Below are 14,962 nucleotides of genomic sequence, written 5' to 3' on the forward strand. Positions count from 1 at the left end.
TACAACTTGATTGGAGTTCACCTGTGGTAAATTCATTGATTGGACATGATTTGGAAAGGCACACACCTGTCTATATAAGATCCCACAGTTGACAGTGCATGTTAGAACATAAAACCAAGCCATGAGTTTGAAGGATTGTGTCGAGGCACAGATCTGGGGAAGGGTACCAAAACATTTCTGCAGCATTGAAAGTCCAAACGAACACAGTGGCCTCCATCGTTCTTAAATGGAAGACATTTGGAACCACCAAGACTCTTCCTAGAGCTGGCCGCCCGGCCAAACTGAGCATCCGGGGGAGAAGGGCCTTGGTACAGCCTTATTCTAAAAGGGATTCATTAAACACATTGGTCTACACACAATACCCCATAATGAAGCAAACATTTTATGCAAATGTATTACAGATACCTTATTTACATAAGTATTCTTGTACCAATTCGCTGTGACGGGCCGGGCGCAATGCACGTTGACACGGTCGCCAGGTGTACGGTAGTTCCTCTGACACATTGGTGCTACTGGCTTCCGGGTTAGCGGGCATTGAGTCAAGAAGCAGTGCGACTTGGCTGGGTTGTGTGTTGGAGGACGCACGGCTCTCGACCGTCGCCTCTCCCCAGAGTCCGTATGGGAGTTGCAGCGATGAGGCACGACTCATGGGTGACCAAGAACCCGATGGTCACTCTGACAGAGCTCCAGAGTTCCTCTGTGGAGATGGGTGAACCTTCTAGAAGGACAACCATCTCTGCAGCACTCCACCAATTAGGCCTTTATGGTAGAGTGGCCAGACGGAAGCCGCTCCTCAGTAAGAGGCATCTATGCCCGCTTGGAGTTTGCCAAAAGGCACCTAAAAAACTCTCAGACCATGAGAAACAAGATTCTCTGGTTTGATGAATGAACGCTTTGGCCTGAATGCCAAGCATCACATCTAGAGGAAACCTGGCACCATCCATACGAGGAAGCGTGGTGGTGGCAGCATCATGCTGTGGGGATGTTTTAAAGCAGCAGGGATTGGGAGACTAGTCAGGATTCAGGGAAAGGTGAATGGAGCAAAGTACAGAGAGATCCTGCTCCACAGCACTCAGGACCTCAGACTGGGGCGAAGGTTCACCTTCCAACAGGACAATGACCCTAAGCACACAGCCAAGACAACACAGGACTGGCTTCAGGACAAGTCTCTGAATGTCCTTGAGGGGCCCAGCCAGTGCCCAGACTTGAACCCGATCGAACATATCTGGAGAGACCTGAAAATAGCTGTGCAGCGACGCTCCCCCCTCCAACCTGACAGAGCTTGAAAGGATCTGCAGAGAAGACTGGGAGAAACTCTCCAAATACAGGTGTGCCAAGCTTGTAGCGTCACACCCAAGCAGACTTGAGGCTGTAATCGCTACCAAAGTAAAGAGTAAAGGGAGAAACTGGGAGAAACTCTCCAAATACAGGTGTGCCAAGCTTGTAGCGTCACACCCAAGCAGACTTGAGGCTGTAATCGCTACCAAAGTAAAGAGTAAAGAGTAAAGAGTCTGAATAGTTATGTATACGTATGTGATATTATTTTTTTTTTTACGTATACATTTGCAAACATTTCTACAAAACTGTTTTTGCTTTGTCATTATGGGGTATTGTATGTAGATTGATGAGGGGGGAAAATACAAGTTTCTGACAGTCAGAAAGTTGTAAAAACACTACTGCACAAAATATTTGCAAGTACTGTATATCGGTCACCAGTGATTTCATCAGCTGATTTAGTGTGTTGTATCCTGCCTGATGCTAGCAAGCTTCCCTGACATAGTAAAATGACTTACGTGACATTCAAGCACAAGGTGGATGTCATTACTTACAAAATAAATATTGTTGAATGAAGCTGGCTGATTCACTTCATGACTCCATCTTTAGTCACTTACTACTAATGTAGCCCTACTGTGTGAGTGAGTGACTTCACATTCATCATTCTAGCTTGATCCCGTGGTGCAGTGGTTTTCTCAAAGTCAGTGTCTTGGAGGCATTTTATTTTCATCTTGATTAATAGGGACAATATGACGCTTCACACACACTCGCCTGGGCTATTTTCTTTGGTGCTGGCCACTATGCAACTCTGGAGAGATGGCATATGGACTTAGAACAAGCGTATAACTAAAATGTACAAGTACATTCACTGTTTGATTGTGAAAAGTCATGTTTAAAGTAATATGTGTTGTTTTTGGGAGTGTGGGAACAGCTATTTTTGTATTGGAAGTTTTTCATCCCCTTTTGTATGGATCCTCTGAGTTGACGTTTTACTTCAATTGTGGCTTTAACCTTTGAAGCTGCCTGCTCAAACATTTGAATTCAACTGAAGGCACACATATTTTCCAGTTGTTTCAAAGTATTATATACCAAATATATAGTAAATGGAAAAGGGCCTGAGAGACTACTGGTAGATCACTTATTTACGTCATTATAAATTGGTACATTGGAAATATTTTTGCTAATATTTTGAATGCTTTTAGTGTCCTGCAAATATGCATATGAACTCTTAGGTAAATGGGAAAGTGATGTTTATCGAAAACACTGTGGTAAAAAAATGTATGAGCCTCTTGTTGTGAAACATGTACCGCTGTCTTTGAGGAAAAGTGTGTGACAGTTACAATGAAGTCGGAAAACAAACAACCTCAAGTAATTTGTTCATTCACTAAAATGCAACCTCTCTCAGAGAATCTGGGACTTTGGCTCTTATTTTTGCGCTCTTATTAGCCGTTCCTAATAAGTTTGTCCTGACCACATAACCTGACCAGGAAAGTCTCTCGGACCTACAATAGTTACAGTGGGAAGAAAAAGTTTGTGAACCCTTTAGAAATACCTGGATTTCTGCATAAATTGGTCATAAAATATTATCTAATCTTCATCTAAGTCACAACGATAGACCAACACAATCTACTTAAACTAATAACACACAAACAATTATAATTGTTTTGTCTTTATTGAACACAGCATGTAAACATTCACAGTGCAGGTTGGAAAAGTATGTGAACCCTTGTATGTAATTACAGGTTGACCCTCCTTTGGCAGCAATAAACTCAACCAAATGTTTTCTGAAGTTGTGGATCAGACCTGCACAACGGTCAGGAGGCGTTTTGGACCATTCCTCTTTACAAAACTGTTTCAGTTCCACAATATTCTTGTGGACTGACTGGGCCACTTCAGGACTGACTGGGCCACTCCAGAAGGCGTATTTTCTTCTGTTCAAGCCATTCTGTTGTTGATTTACTTCTGTCTTTTGGGTTGTTGTCCTGTTGCATAATTTAACTTCTGTTGAGCTTCAATTGGCGGACAGATAGCCTTACATTATCCTGCAAAATGTCTTGATGGACTTGGGAATTAATTTTTCCGTTGATGATTGCCAGCTGTCCAGGCCCTGGGGCAGCAAAGCAGCCCCAAACCATGATGCTCCCTCCACCATCATTTACAGTTGGGATAAGGTTTTGATGTTGGTGTGCTGTGCCTTTTTTTCTCCACACATAATGTTGTGCGTTCCTTCCAAACAACACAACTTTAGTTTCATCTGTCCACAGAATAATTGCTAGTATCGCTGTGGAACATCAAGGTGCTCTTTTGCGAACTTCAGACATGCAGCAATGTTTTTTTTTGATAGCAGTGGCTTCTTCCATGGTGTCCTCCCATGAACACCATTCATGTTTAGTGTTTTACATATTGTAGACTCGTCAACAGAGATTTTAGCATCTTCCAGAGATTTCGGTAAGTCTTTAGATGACACTAGGATTCTGCGCTGTGCTCTTGCAGTCATCTTTGCAGGACGGCCACTCCAAGGGAGAGTAGCAGCAGTGCTGAAATTTGACACCAATATTATTCTAGCTAGCTTTGGTGAGCTAGCTTTCGTTCAGCCATCTTTATTCAAAACTGTAACCTTTTGTGCCCCCCAGGTGGCAGCCATAATTATAAATACAATCAGTACAGTAAGGTTGGTTATTTATAGGAAAAACACGTAACCCAAATTTTTAGCATTAGTGCTGATGTAGCCTATTACTCTTTCTCTCCGTAGGGCTAAAGAAGGGGCGCTTCTGGATCACGCCTGACCCGTACCACAACGACGACAACATCCAAATCGGCCGTGAGGTCAAGATCTCCTGCCAGGTAGAGGCAACGCCCCCTGAGGAGCTTCTGTTCAGTTGGCTGAAGAATGGCCGGCCGCTGCGCAGCTCGGAGCGCATGGTCATCACCCACACCGACCCCGACGTCCAGCCCGGCACTACCAACCTGGACATCATTGACCTCAAGTTCACAGACTTTGGCACGTACACCTGCGTGGCGGCGCTGAAGAACGGCGGCATCCCCGAAGTCAGCATCGACGTCAATATCTCTTCGACTACAGGTGAGCAATGGACTGTACTGTACTGTTGTGCTTCTAGTCATTTAATAGGTTTGTGGCACAGTTGACTAAAGTAGCATATTGTAGGGCTCATCATTACAGGACGATATAAGTTACAGCAGGGCTCTCTAACCCTGTTCCTGGAGAGCAACAGTTCTGTAGGTTTTCGCTCTACCCCAGTTGTATTTAACCTGATTCAGCTTATCTACCCGCTAATTATTTCAATCATGTGTTCTAGATTAGAGTTGGAGCAAAAATGTACAGGACAGTAGCTCTCCAGGAACAAGTTTGGAGAGCCCAGGGTTACAGGGATATAGAAAATCATCAAGCTCTTTCAGTGTTTATGAAGGATGAGATGATGGGACAGCCCCTCCACACCCCTACCTACCCCTCTTAGTAGGCAATACACAAAGTACATACTACAGTATGTGTGCTTTGATAGGACACGCCATGACTGAACGATGGCCAGACGTGGCAAAAACACAGACTTCCATTCATATACAGTCCATAATCCTTATGTGTTGGGTTTTAAAGCATTTTCAGGACAGATTGTTGGGATCTGTCCATTCAATCAGGCATAAATCTGTCGCTAATATGCGCATTCCTTCTTCCAAACCTAATGATTATTTACAGCCTGCTAGTGTAGGGTCACCTGTGTTATTTTCTCCTAATTAGCTACTCCCTCTGTAATTTTCCTTTAGTTTGTTGGCGTATGAACTGATGCAAAAGATCTTTAGATGTTTTTTCTTAAAAACAATTGATAATGAGTTAGTAATGCCAGAGCGGAAACATCAAATGTTTGATGATAAGCCCGGACATTATTATTCCTGTTGTGGGCGGGAGGATTGGTAAATTGACAATGAAACGGAAGGAAAACTTAAAAACAACAAGGAGCTGACCATTAGGATCATTGAAGTCCATTAAAAGTACTTTTGTGAGTAGCTACAACTCATAAACCCAGAAATAGATGAGCCTATTTGTGCGGGAGCCTTTGTAGGACATGCTAATGTGCATCAACCTGAAATACACACACACACACACACACACACACACACACACACACACACACACACACACACACACACACACACACACACACACACACACATACACATGCTTCCCTCTCTGGCACAGGTCTCCTGCAACTACTTACGTAAGTCTCAGGTGGTGTGTTCTTTCCTTCCCTCTCATCTAGCTGTCTTGATCGGTTCGTCAGATTCACATTTTTAAGACCTGCATTTGCCTTTGTTGTCACCTCCAGTATATTAACCAATGGAGCAGAGAAGAAGCCTCCAACATGCATTACTAAAATCCATTTGGGCTAAGCAAAGTAAAGCCTATCCAGAATGATTGGCCTGGGTTGGGATGATAGTGTTTGCCTTTGGCAGAGAACCCCCGTAGGAGAGCAGAGCTGAAAGTTCAGGGGGAGATGGCTACCCCTCAAACGCGCCAAATAAATGAGACCTGTCTGTTCATTCGTTGCCTCTCTGTTCTGTGTTCCCTTCCCTTACTCTATTACATATTTGGCACTATTTTGTATTCATAGCTTTTTATTTCAGTGTAGCAGTGGCGGATTGGGATTGCAGTAGCAGGGGATGAAGGATGAATTGAAACAAGGATACCACAGTCATAGCACTGTTGGAGAGAGGGGGGGGGTGATGGGGTTGTCCAGAGGGTTGGTTGGTCAGAATGCACAGGGCAAAAATCTAAGGGCTTCCTGAGTCCCACTGAGTGATTTGTGATATACTGTCTACCAAACCCTAATCCTGGCTGAAGAACTATAGGGTGTTCTTGCCCACCTGATTCAGCTTTTTAAGGTCTAGGTGAATTGTTGATTAGTTGAATCAAGTGTTAGTGCTGGGTTGGGATAAAACTTGGCTCTACCCCAGTAACTTTGTGTAAAGTAACATTGCGTAAACGTAACTTAAAATAGCATCACATAAAGGAACATTATGCAGTGACAATATGTAAAGTGACATCACATAAGGTAACATCACATAAGGTAACATCATGGAAAACAATGTAATGCAACGAAACATCACACAGTAGCACCACGTAAAGTTAAGTGACGTTAAGTTTCTTTCTCCATCTCTCCCAGTCCCTCCGGAGCTGACGGTGCCTCGAGGCAAGTCCCCCATGGTGGTCCAGGAGGGTGACACAGTGGACCTGCAGTGCCTGGTGTCAGGGAAGCCCAAGCCCATCATCCTCTGGTCGAGGGCAGACAAGGAGGTGCCTATGCCCGATGGCAGCCTTCAGACAGAAAGCTACGATGGTGTGCTGCGCATTGTCAATGTCTCCCGCGAGATGACTGGAACCTACCGTTGCGCCACCAGCCAGTACAACGGCTTCAACGTGAAGCCCCGGGAAGCGCTGGTGGAGCTCACCGTGCAATGTGAGTATTCTGGATATACTGTGTTTTTACAGTACACTTCTGATAAATGCAATGGGTTTGAACCATGGTGGGTTACGTTGGTTCCATGAGCTGGATAGGTCTCTGTAAGGAGGAGGTCAGGAGAGGTGGATGAACCGTGCAAAATTCAAAATTATATATTTGAATTGTGACTTGCAATCTGATTGGCACTTATCAGGAGTTGACTGTAATGCACATACGTTTAAGGGGTTTAAGTTAGATGTGTGGGAATTTCTTATGTTGCTATCTGTATTATATTTTGTTTGATACATCATACCTCATCAATTCAATACATCATTAATTTCAATTAGTAACAGCACATAATCTTGGTGCGTTACGCATTTCGCAAATCATCTCGCCTCGGCTAATTATTAAAACGTCTGGATTCAATTTCCCCAGGTTGAAAGGTTAATGTAACATAATCAATTCCTGATGTACGTTCCACATTCAAAGGAAACATTTCAACACGACTTTAACTCAGTCACACCAAAAAAGTGACAGGAAAGTGTCATATCTAAGTGTTAATGACCACTAGCGGCCTACACTTAAGAGAAACGAGAGGCATTTTATAATTGCATAATCCATAACGTTTATTGACCTTGTACATACATGCGTAGGAGGAAATTATCTGGTGACATTATGGAGGAAGACACTATTAGAGGTCATAGAGCTTTGGTGGATGCATACCAAATGGAACCCAATTCCCAATGTAGTGCACTACTCTGGTCAAAAGTAGTACACTACATAGGGTGAGAAACATCCAGTCTAATTTATAACGTCTGTGTTACTCTTAATATCAGGGCAGAGGGAAGATGGCTTCTAGAAATTCAGAGCTGCTCATCGCTCGGATCACCGCTTCTAATTTACTAGTGTCAGGCCTCTGAAAAATCTGTGATCTGTGACCTTATATCCCTCCCACCACCACGCAAAATGGACTGTGAGGTGGGTGAGGAACGATGAGCCGTAGGAAGTGTGTGTGTGTGTGTGCGTGTGCATGTGCGTGCTTTCGTGGATTCAAGAGGTCTGTGTGTGTTCTGAGCGTGCCTGTGTGCATTAATGGATTAATGCGGAAGTGTGTGTGTGTGTGTGTGTGTCACTAGGCCACACACACTATTCCACAGAAGCTCTCACTGATTCACTGGAGTGAGAGCTCCCCAGGCAGCCTGGCCTCAGAGTTGTCCTTAGTGTGGCCCCAGGAGAACCGTTTGTGGACTGTGCAGAAACAGGCGAGGAGGAGGCTAGGGGAAAGGGGGGCTGAAGAGGAAGGAGGGCTGGGCCCAAAGAGCCGGGCATAGTGGGACCTAGCCAGGTACAATCAGAACTACAACAATAGGGCTCTGGTCAAAAGTAGTGAATATAGGGAATAGCGTGCTATTTGGAACACAGCCTAGCTGCAGCATTGGGATGCAGATGCCACTCTCTCTCTCTTCCCATTCCTGCTCTCTATGGATGAGTGCACTAAACAGTGTATTGACACAGATAAGGAGGTGTAGGACATGACAGTTGTCTGTTACTGTACGCAGTGCTATGCACACCTAGGAATTGCAGGAGCGCTGCTATAAAACAGGAGTGGCAAACAACAGTAACAACCGGGGCCATGGGATTGAAGGTGGGATTTTCTTTGGCTCATGGTGTCGGTGTAAATATGACAGCGTAAATGCTGGTTATATGCTTGATTAAAATTAAAATGGGCAATCTGCAATTGCTACACACATTTGGACTTTTAAATCCATTTTCTATATGTATACTTAAGTGGGAAGTTTACATACACTTAGGTTGGAGTCATTTAAAAATAGTTTTTCAAGCACTCCACAAATTTCTTGTTAACACACTATAGTTTTGGCAAGTCGGTTAGGACATCCACTTTGTGCATGACACAAGTCATTTTTCCAACAACTGTTTAATTATTTCACTTTAATTCACTGTATCACAATTCCAGGGGGTCAGAAGTTTACATACACTAAGTTGACTCTGCCTTTAAACAGCTTTAGAAGCTTCTGATAGGCAAATTTTTAAAATTGTTTTATTTGACCTTTATTTAACTAGGCTAGTCAGTTAAGAACACATTTTCAATGATGGTCTAGGAACAGTGGGTTAACTGCCTTGATCAGGGGCAGAACGGCAGATATTTACCTTGTCAGCTCGGGGATTCAATCTTGCAACCTTTCGGTTACTAGTCCAATGCTCTGACCACTAGGCTACCTGCCGCCCCAAATGACATAATTTGAGTCAATTAGAGGTGTACATGTGGATGTATTTCAAGGCCTACCTTCAAACTCAGTGCCTCTTTGCTTGACATCATGGGAAAATCAAAAGAAATCAGCCAAGTCATCAGAAAAATAATTGTAGACCTCCACAAGTCTGGGTCATCCTTGGGAGCAATTTCCAAATGCCCGAAGGTACCAATAGTATGCAATAGTATGCAAGTTTAAACACCATGGGACCACGCAGCCGTCATTCCGCTCAGGAAGGAGACGCGTTCTGTGAACGTACTTTGGTGCGAAAAGTGCAAATCAATCCCAGAACAACAGCAAAGGACCTTGTGAAGATGCTAAAGGAAACAGGTACAAAAGTATCTGTATCCACAGTAAAACGAGTCCTATGTCGACATAACCTGAAAGGCCGCTCAGAAGTCACTGCTCCAAAACCGCCATAAATAAGCCAGACTACGGTTTGCAACTGCACATGGGGACAAAGATCGTGCTTTTTGGAGAAATGTCCTATGGTCTGATGAGACAATAATTAAACTTTTTGGCCATAATGACCATCTTTATGTTTGGAGGAAAAAGGGGGAGGCTTGCAAGCCAAAGAACAGCATCCCAACCATGAAGCACGGGGGTGGCAGCATCATGTTGTGGGGGTGCTTTGCTGCAGGAGGGACTGGTGCACTTCACAAAATAAATGGCATCATGAGGACGGAAAATTATGTGGATATTGTGGCAGACCAGGGGGTTGGGTCAAAAAGTTTACACAGATCAGACACGGACAGAGTAGGATTAGCTCAGCTTCAAAGGTGTTTATTAAAATAATAGTCCAAAAGAAAAGAATTAGGTCTCCCCCAAGAGACCCTCTCTGGGATACCATCTTCTGGTTTCCGGGTCTTGCTGTATCCTGTGGGGATCAAAAACTGAACTCCCTCCTGTTACCTCTGGTACCATCCCCAACTATACGGGAGTCCTTTCCTCCCCCAATCTCTCCCTTGTGTGCTGCCCTTCTGGCAGCTTTATGGTACAGCTGGTGAGCAATCAGCCCTTGATTACTCACCAATCCCTAATCAGCCCCAATTAGTCCTGGCTGGAGAGCCCGTCGAGACCTGGCATGTCCAGCAGATGGAGCCATCGCCTTGTGATGTATACTCCATCTGTCACCAGGCCTCGTCGAGTCTCCCCCTGGGGGCTGACCTATTGTACCCCCCTTAGCTCTGTCGGAGAGGGGACTATCATCAGTGCGACGTATGTCTCCCTTCTCGATAGGGCATCCGTGTTTCCATGCTTCGCCCCTGACCTGTGCACAACAGAAAAAGTCAAGCGTTGAAGGGACCACCTGGTGACCCGATCGTTTGTATCTCTTTCCCTGGCCATCCAGACCGTGACCATGGTGAAAGTGGGTACCTAATCAGTAATACTTGAGTATCTAACGCCCATTCCCACTAGACACTCTTTCTCAACAATATAGTATTTTTTCTCTCTGGGTATCAGCTTTCGGCTGATGTACATGATGGGGTGCTCCTCCCCATCGTGTATCTGGGACCGAACGGCCCCTAGTCCCGTGTCACATGCATCCGTCTGAACCAACATCAGCATCTGGGAATCGGGCGTTACGAGAATCGGATGGGAGCACAGCACTTCCTTCAGGCGGCTGAACGCCGCTTCTGTCTCGTCCGTCCATTTCACTGTTTTCGGGTAGCGGCCCTGGTTAGATCGGTAAGGGGGTAAGCTATAGCCACAAAGTTGGGGATAAACCGGCTATAGTATCCTGCCAGTCCCAGGAAGGACTTGACCTGGGTCTTGGTGCGTGGAACAGGCCAGTCCACCGTACCACGTGAACCTTCCTCTCCTGGGGCTTTCAAATACCCCAGGTACTCCACCACCTCAAACGCTAGTTTCCATTTCTTGGGGTTCGCAGTCAACCCGGGCTTGTCTGAGCGAGTCCAGCACTGCCTGGAGGCCTGTCAGGTGCTTTTCCCAACATTGGCTGTGCATGATGATGTGGTCGAAGTACTTCAGTCGCTGGAATGTGCCGGGGCTCCGTGCAGACTGAATGGGAGCACTCGGTACTGATACAATCCGTCTGGTGTCAAAAACACTGTCTTCTCCCGGGAGGAGGCTTCCAACGGTACCTGCCAATATCCTCTGGTCAGGTCAACGGTGCTGATGTACCGGGTCTTTCCCAATCGGTCGATGAGCTCGTCCACCCTCGGCATGGGGTAGGCGTCAAACAAGCTAATGTCGTTCACACCCTGGAAATCATTACAGAAGTGCAGGCTACCGTCCGATTTGGGCACCAACACGATGGGGCTGCACCATGCACTGTGAGACTCTTCAATGACCCCCATCCTCAGCATAGCCTCCACTTCCTGTTTCACGGCTTTCCTTCAGGCCTCCGGAATCTGATATGGCCTCTTTCGTACCGTTTCCCCGGGCAGGGTATGGGTGTGGTGTTCAATGTGTGTCGTGCGGCCCTGCTTCTTGGAGTACACCGCCGTGTTCCGATCGACGAGCTCCCTGAGCTCTTGCTTCTGGGCCGGGTCGAGGTCCTCATTGCTCGGGACCACCACTTGTACCATTGGTGTCCTTGGTCCCGACCATAACACGCCAAGGCTGTCCGCTCGTGCCATTTCTTCAACAGGTTCACGTGGTAAATCTGTTGGGGTTTCCGTCTCCCGGGCTGCGGTACACGGTAATTGACAGGTCCCAGCTTCTCAATCACCTCGTAGGGCCCGTTCCATGTTGCCAGGAGCTTACTTTTGACCCTGGGGATTAAGAACAACACCCTGTCTCCCACCTGGAATTCTCGGGGCTGGGCTCCCCGATTGTAGACCTGGGCTTGGGTGCGTTGGGCCTTCTCCATATGTTCCTCATGTCATCCGCTCCCTCATCATCTCCACATGCTCTACCACGCTGCGTAAGGGGGTCGGTTGGGCTTCCCACACCTCCTTGGCGAGGTCCAGTAGGCCGCGTGGCATCCTGCCGTAGAGGAGTTCGAAAGGGGAAAACCCAGTGGAGGACAGGGGTACTTCTAGGATTGAGAACATTAGGTGGGGTAGCTGGTCCCAGTTCTTCCCGTCCTGCTCGATGACCTTCCGCAGCATTTGTTTGAGCATTTTATTTATTTATTTTAGTCCTGGCCGGAGAGCCTGTCGAGACCTGGCACGTCCAGCAGATGGAGCCATGTATACTCCGATGTATACTCCGTCTGTCACCAATCCTCGACAAGTCTCCCCCTGGTGGCTGACCTGCTACACGCCTCAATATATTGATGCAACATCTCAAGACATCAGTCAGGAAGTTAAAGCTTGGTTGCAAATGGGTCAGAAGTTTATATACACTCAATTAGTATTTGGTAGTATTGCCTTTAAATGGTTTAACTCAAACGTTTTGGGTAGCCTTCCACAAGCTTCCCACAATAAGTTGGTTGAATTTTGGCCCATTCCTCTTGACAGAGCTCGTGTAACTAAGTCAGGTTTGTAGGCCTCCTTGCTCGCACGTGCTTTTTCAGTTCTGCCCACAAATGTTCTATAGGATTGAGGTCAGGGCTTTGTGATGGCCACTCCAATACCTTGAATTTGTTGTCCTTAGGCCATTTTGCCACAACTTTGGAAGTATGCTTGGGGTCATTGTCCATTTGGAAGAGCCATTTGCGACCAAGCTCTAAGTTGCCTTGAGATGTTTTTTTTTATATATAATTATTTATTACAAAAAAACACAAGGAAGGGGCAACATTAAAGTATTAGAACATGAAGGACAAACAATACAGCATCAAGACACTATCAAACATGTATCAGTCTTTCTGCAACAGAGCCATCCTTATGTGTGAGGGTGCGTGTGCATGATAGTGATATAAAATATGTCATAGTTTCCTTTTTCATGATCACAATCTTGTGAAGCCCGAACCCTGCAAGACCCCCCCCACACACAGTTCCCCAATAGCTGTCCCTCAACCATTCGAGACCCCCCACCCCGGAAGAAAAAATAAATAAATAATATTAATTTCATTCCCCACCCCCATGAACCCCCCTAATGCACCAACAACCAAGAGAATGAACTAAAGAGAAAAAAGGAAAAGACAGAAGAAAACAGCAAACAACAATGCAAAAAAAATACAAAAAATAATATGTTTAAAACAAAGGACATCAAGGACAACTGAAATCATAATAGCAATGCATACATTATATGTTTGTGTGCATGTATGGCACTATTATGTATGTGTGTGTTCTTGTATGTGTTTATTTGAATGAGAGTGTGTGTATATGCATGTGTACAAACACCTGCACGGCATCAGCCTCAGGCAAACCGGCATTAGTTGTAAAACACTGCCACTTAGAGTCATTCAAATGTACTTTATTATGTTTTATTTTGACTTTTTTTCTTTTGACCATCATTCTCTCTCACACAGCAACTCCACTCCCACTTGTCTCCAATTCCACATACCAACCCTCAGCTTCCCTCAGCCCATCCCATCTATCTCTGCTGGCCACCCACTTCGTGTTTCTACGCAACACATATCTTTCAACTCTGCGATGATGTTTAACGTGCAATTTCAATCTATCTAATCAAATAGATTTTCAAACATCTTTCCCATTAATACAGGTATTTTATCAACCAGCACATTTGAGTTCAGCCATGATATTTGTTGTAACATTTGTTCTATCTTTTCAGGGGGATGAAATTGAAATTGTAGCCAGCTCTGCAATGCTTGTTTGAAAAAGGCAGATACTTTGAAAAAAGGATCATTTTCAATTAATAAAAATGAGACATGGCAATCTGCACAAAGGCAAAAAGGCCATTTTTAAACAATGGATGAGCTTTTCTTATTAATCCACTTGAGAACCATTTAGGGTTCAAATTAAACTTTTGATTGAGTGAAGCTTTTAGAGAGAGGTTTAGTGCTTTTATATTTAATAATCTCAACCCACCCAATTCATATTCATTATATAGATAGGCTCGTTTTATTTTGTCTGGTTTAGCGTCCCAGATAAAGCAAAATATTTTAGATCATATGATTTGAAAAACGAATCATCAGGAGTAGTCAGTGCCATAAGTAAGTGAGTAAACTGAGATATGACTAAGGACTTAATCAGGGTAATTTTTCCATAAATAGACAGGTATTTACCTCACCAAGGTTGCGGGATCTTGTCTATTTTTACAAGTTTTCTATTGAAATTCATTGTGGAGAGCTTATTTATATCTTTTGTGAAATGAATACCGAGTATGTCTACTTCACCATCAGCCCATTTCATAGGCAAACTGCAGGGTAATGTAAAAGTTGTATTTTTTAAGGATCCAATAGGTAATATTGTACACTTGTCATAATTAGGTTTTAGTCCAGAGAGTACAGAAAAGTTATCTAGATCGTTAATGAGACATTGCGGGGATCTAGCTTGCGGACTTAACATAAAACTTGAGTCATCGGCATACATGGACACCTTTGTTTTTAGGCCTTGGATTTATAATCCTCTAATGTTGTTATTGGATCTGATTTTAAGCATTTCGATGGCCATAACAAGTAGATATGGTGACAGTATACACCCTTGTTTAACTCCTCTTGACAATTCAAAACTCTCTGAGAAGTAGCCGTTATTTACTATTTTACACCTGGGGTTGCTATACATTATTTTTACCCATTTTATAAGAGAATTACCGAAATTGAAAAAATCCAGCCATTTATAAATAAAATCCAGTCTTACTTTTTCAAATGCCTTTTCAAAATCCGCTATGAATACCATTCCTGGCTTCTTATATGTTTCATGAGGTTCTATTATTTCTAGTAGTTGTCGTATATTATCTCCAATGTATCGTCCATGTAAAAAACCTGTCTGATCAGGATGAACAATACCTGGTAATACCTTTTTAGTTCTGAGTGCTATGCATTTTGCTAGTATTTTTGCATCACACATTGAAGTTTTAGGGCCTCCAGTTTTTTTTAGATAGACCGGGTCTTTATATTTGCCATCTGGGTCTTGTTTTAATAATAGAGAA

The 14,962-nt window shown here is 44.3% G+C and overlaps 1 protein-coding gene across 1 annotated transcript in view; it reads left to right on the forward strand.

Moving 5' to 3' along the window:
* Positions 1–14,962, forward strand: part of LOC112256400 (MAM domain-containing glycosylphosphatidylinositol anchor protein 2) — a 211,505-nt gene that overhangs the window by 102,033 nt on the left and 94,510 nt on the right. Inside the window, exons 7-8 of the mRNA XM_024429645.2 lie at positions 4,028–4,357; positions 6,453–6,746. Of these exons, the coding sequence (XP_024285413.1) occupies positions 4,028–4,357; positions 6,453–6,746 (624 nt within the window). The remainder of the gene's footprint in view (positions 1–4,027; positions 4,358–6,452; positions 6,747–14,962) is intronic.

This window comes from Oncorhynchus tshawytscha, linkage group LG24, assembly GCF_018296145.1.
Source record: "Oncorhynchus tshawytscha isolate Ot180627B linkage group LG24, Otsh_v2.0, whole genome shotgun sequence".
NCBI classification, from domain to species: Eukaryota; Metazoa; Chordata; class Actinopteri; order Salmoniformes; family Salmonidae; genus Oncorhynchus; species Oncorhynchus tshawytscha.